General features: G+C 29.0%; 1 protein-coding gene across 1 annotated transcript; it reads right to left on the reverse strand.

Annotated features, from left to right (window-relative positions):
• On the reverse strand, positions 1994 to 3278 carry LOC107623685 (cytochrome P450 90A1-like). The gene is made up of 5 exons (XM_016326032.2): positions 3148 to 3278; positions 2968 to 3046; positions 2420 to 2526; positions 2211 to 2341; positions 1994 to 2124 (listed from the first exon to the last, which is right to left on the reverse strand). The coding sequence occupies exons 1-5, from the start codon at positions 3163 to 3165 to the stop codon at positions 2016 to 2018; spliced, it is 444 nt and encodes a 147-aa protein (XP_016181518.1). The 5' UTR covers positions 3166 to 3278; the 3' UTR covers positions 1994 to 2015.

Here is a 3601-nt window from a genome sequence, read left to right on the forward strand (position 1 = left end):
TAGAGAAAGAAGAACAGAATCATGTAGTAGAATTAACATAAATATGAAATTTTTAAAGTTTCATTTGAAAATCATAATAAAGCTGAAATTTTGCTGGCGGTATCCTATAATTTGTTCCACAATTTTTTTAAATGGATAGTGAAAAAAAAATTAACCCAGTTTTAGAAGGAAAAAGACCCAAAAATTGATAATTAAAACTCACCACCTTGAAGAGTGAAGAACATAATCAAACTTGAGAGAAAGGAGAGAAAGAAGATAATAATAAGTAGAAGAATAATAATAAGCAGAAGAGAAGAACTAATTTAAGCAATTGAACAAAAAAATAATAGAAACATAATAAAGTGAAAACAGACCTCTATAGTAATTGCTACAAGATCATCTTCTACCTTAGTTTGTAAATTATTCTAAAATTACAGAAGTTAGAACATCAAAAAAAAACTCATGCTGTATTACTTAAAAATCTCATTTAGTTTTATTGATGCAAAATTGAAGATAACAGAAAAACATGTTAAGACCTTTTGACGAAGGACAATTAGAATAATGGCAACAATAGTGCGATTTTGGATTTTCTACATCAACGGCTTTATACTAGATAAAGACGCCTCTACATAACAACAACACCAACAACAATTTTACAAACATATACATCAGATTAAATAGTAAGGAACCCATACAACTTATCATTGCAAACCATTACGAATCTGTCATTGGAAAAAAAAAGGAAAAATGAAGGAGAAGTTTTTTAGATGAGAGTGTGTCTCTTGAGAGCGATCTGGGGATGCTATATGTTCCTATGAAGACACAATTTAAATAAACAAAAATAATATTAAAAAATAAAAAATAAAAAAAATATGAACAGAAATATTAAAATCTTATACTTTCATTTTTTCAGAAAATTTGTTGGAAAATCTGTTATAAAATGGCCATAAATTCACATAGTTGTAGCATGCACAACTGCCATCGCATCCTCTACTTTATCCACCATCACTATGTCGATTACCACCACAAATTCTATCACGTCCATTGGGACTACCACTGTTTTAGACTCCTCCACCACTATAACTTCCGTCGCCATTTCATCCATTGTCGTAATTTTTATCACCACTGTTGTCGTCTCTGTGATGATTTTCTGAAAGTTAGAAACATCAGGTACAGTGATATCAACTGTCATGGTACATATATAAATTCTATAATCTTCATTTTCAAGTAGATTAGGAACAGAAAGAATCGAAAAAGAAAAAAAAAGATAGAAAAATAGAATTAGAGAATAGAAAAAATAAATGAAAACGAAATTATATTTTACAATTTAATTTTTAAATTTGAGATTTTATGTTTTTGGTACTTGTTAGGTAAAGAGAAAAATAAATATTAAAGCAAAGAATGAATGAAGTAGTAATTGATAATGACGGACAATTAATTGATGAGAAGAATTATCAGAAGTCAAGGAAAATATAAAGCAAAGTTCACTTGAGGAAAATAAATAATTGAATGGAAGACTTTAAATGGTTTAACATAAGGAGCACAATACACAATCTAACTCTCAAGTTTACATTTTAAATTTTGAAGCATACTTTATTATTTTTAGTCATCAATTAGTTATTAATGGTTAAAAATATCATATAAAATATGATATTAAATTAATAATAATTATACTAAAAAACATATACTAAAAAAATTGAGTAAACAACTAATGATGGTAGAAAATAAATTGGAAGACTTTAAATGGTTTAACATAAGGAGCACAATACACAATCTAACTCTCAAGTTTACATTTTAAATTTTGAAGCATACTTTATTATTTTTAGTCATCAATTAGTTATTAATGGTTAAAAATATCATATATCATATATATCATCTAAGGTTAAAAAGCCAACATGCAAGTAGACATAATTATAATAATTTTATTATTGTTCTTATTTATTACATAATAATGAACATTAACCATTAACACTGATCTCTACAATCTAAGATTCTTGTTCTTTCTTTCTTCTTCTACATGGTGCTCTTTCATGGGGCTATATACAAGGACTTGACTCCTCCCTACGCTTCACTATGATGGGATACCTCTTCTGCGTCCTAGTCGTAGGGAAGAACACCAACTTATCTTCCTCAGCCGGGACCCAACTGCCATTATAACATAACATCTTATTAATAATGTGAATTACATCTTTAGAGCAGCAAAGAGAGACAAAAATAACTAATTATTATACCTGAAGATGGTGATGAAGCGGTGAAGGAAGACCGAAAGAACAACCCTGGCAAGCTCATAGCCAGGGCACAGCCTTGGCCCTCCTCCAAATGGTGTGTATACATTTACAGGGATCGTTGCCTCTGAGTTATTCTGTCAAATATTTCCGATCAAAATTATTTGAACAAATAAAATATTAGAAATCAAACAACAAAAGGTGTATATATGCACCTGCCATCTCCAAGGATTGAAGCTGCGTGCATCTTTGAAATGGTTTGGGTTAAGATGTACAGCACGAAATGATGCAAATACCTTCCATCCCTTTGGAATTGTGTAACCTATTATTGCAAGCCAAGCATTCAAAGCTATGGTGGAAATTCAACGACGAATGTATGTTATATCTACCACTTTGTATATAATTTTGTTTACCTTTTACTTTTGGTATTAAACGTTTGTATCTTACACTATAAAAAATTGTGTCAAGAAAAAAAAAATGCAAGTATCATTTCTTGAAATGTGAAGTCTAATATAGTTCTTTTCATTTTGGTCTTTATTGACCATTTTTTGGTATATCTGTATTTGAATATGAATTGAAATATACTGATTAAAAAAACAGAGAATTGAAAAAATAAGAGAAAAGTGTTAGTAACTTTAACTCGTAAATTTTTTCAAAAGAATATACCAAAAAATTGACAATATAAGATACAAGAAAGACAGAGGAGGGAACATAATATAACTGGTGAAAGTAGTGCATGAAATTTCTTTTTCAAGTAATTTACCATTTATATTTATGTCTGTGGTTGCTCTCCGGAATATTCCACCAATTATGTTCGCCATCCTTAAGGTCTCATTCACGACCTACATTGCATGAAGCCATGAATCGCATCCACAAAGTTAAAATTCAGATATCAAAAACAACATAAATATATTGATACAAACTCTTTCTGTTAATTACTTACGCATTGAGTAAAGATCATTGACTTGTAATCTGACCATTCAAGTGGTGCACCTGTTTTACTCTTTGATCTGATTTGGTCATGCTCTTCCTGTCAAATTGTACAATTAAGTCTCAGATATCAATAGAGGAACACTCAATTCAATCCTCCATTAGTCTAATTCTTATTCCATGTGTTAGTGCAGTTTAATATATATATATAGTTTGTCGTAGCTTAAAAAGGGTATAGGTACTTATAAAATATTAATAATTTTATATTAACAAAAAACAATTGAGCACAAAAATACTGAAAAAGAAAAAAAAAGTAAAAAGAAGAGAATGTGGTAAAGAAGATGATTAAAAAAAAAAGTTGATGTAATATTTGGATACACAAACAGATTTTCCTTATTTTAATATCAAGATCTAATCATAAGTACCAATATTCTCTATATTTTTAATTAACTGTCTATTTTTAAAAT

This window comes from Arachis ipaensis, chromosome B10 (assembly GCF_000816755.2).
Source record: "Arachis ipaensis cultivar K30076 chromosome B10, Araip1.1, whole genome shotgun sequence".
Classification (NCBI taxonomy): Eukaryota; Viridiplantae; Streptophyta; class Magnoliopsida; order Fabales; family Fabaceae; genus Arachis; species Arachis ipaensis.

Bases quoted from the DNA above. Each gene is read 5' to 3' on its own strand.
- LOC107623685 (XM_016326032.2), bottom strand. The intron at 2,527-2,967 runs GTAAATTACTTG...TTGCAATAATAG, and splicing joins CACAGACATAAATATAAATG to GTTACACAATTCCAAAGGGA. The intron at 2,125-2,210 runs GTATAATAATTA...TTATAATGGCAG, and splicing joins CGCTTCATCACCATCTTCAG to TTGGGTCCCGGCTGAGGAAG.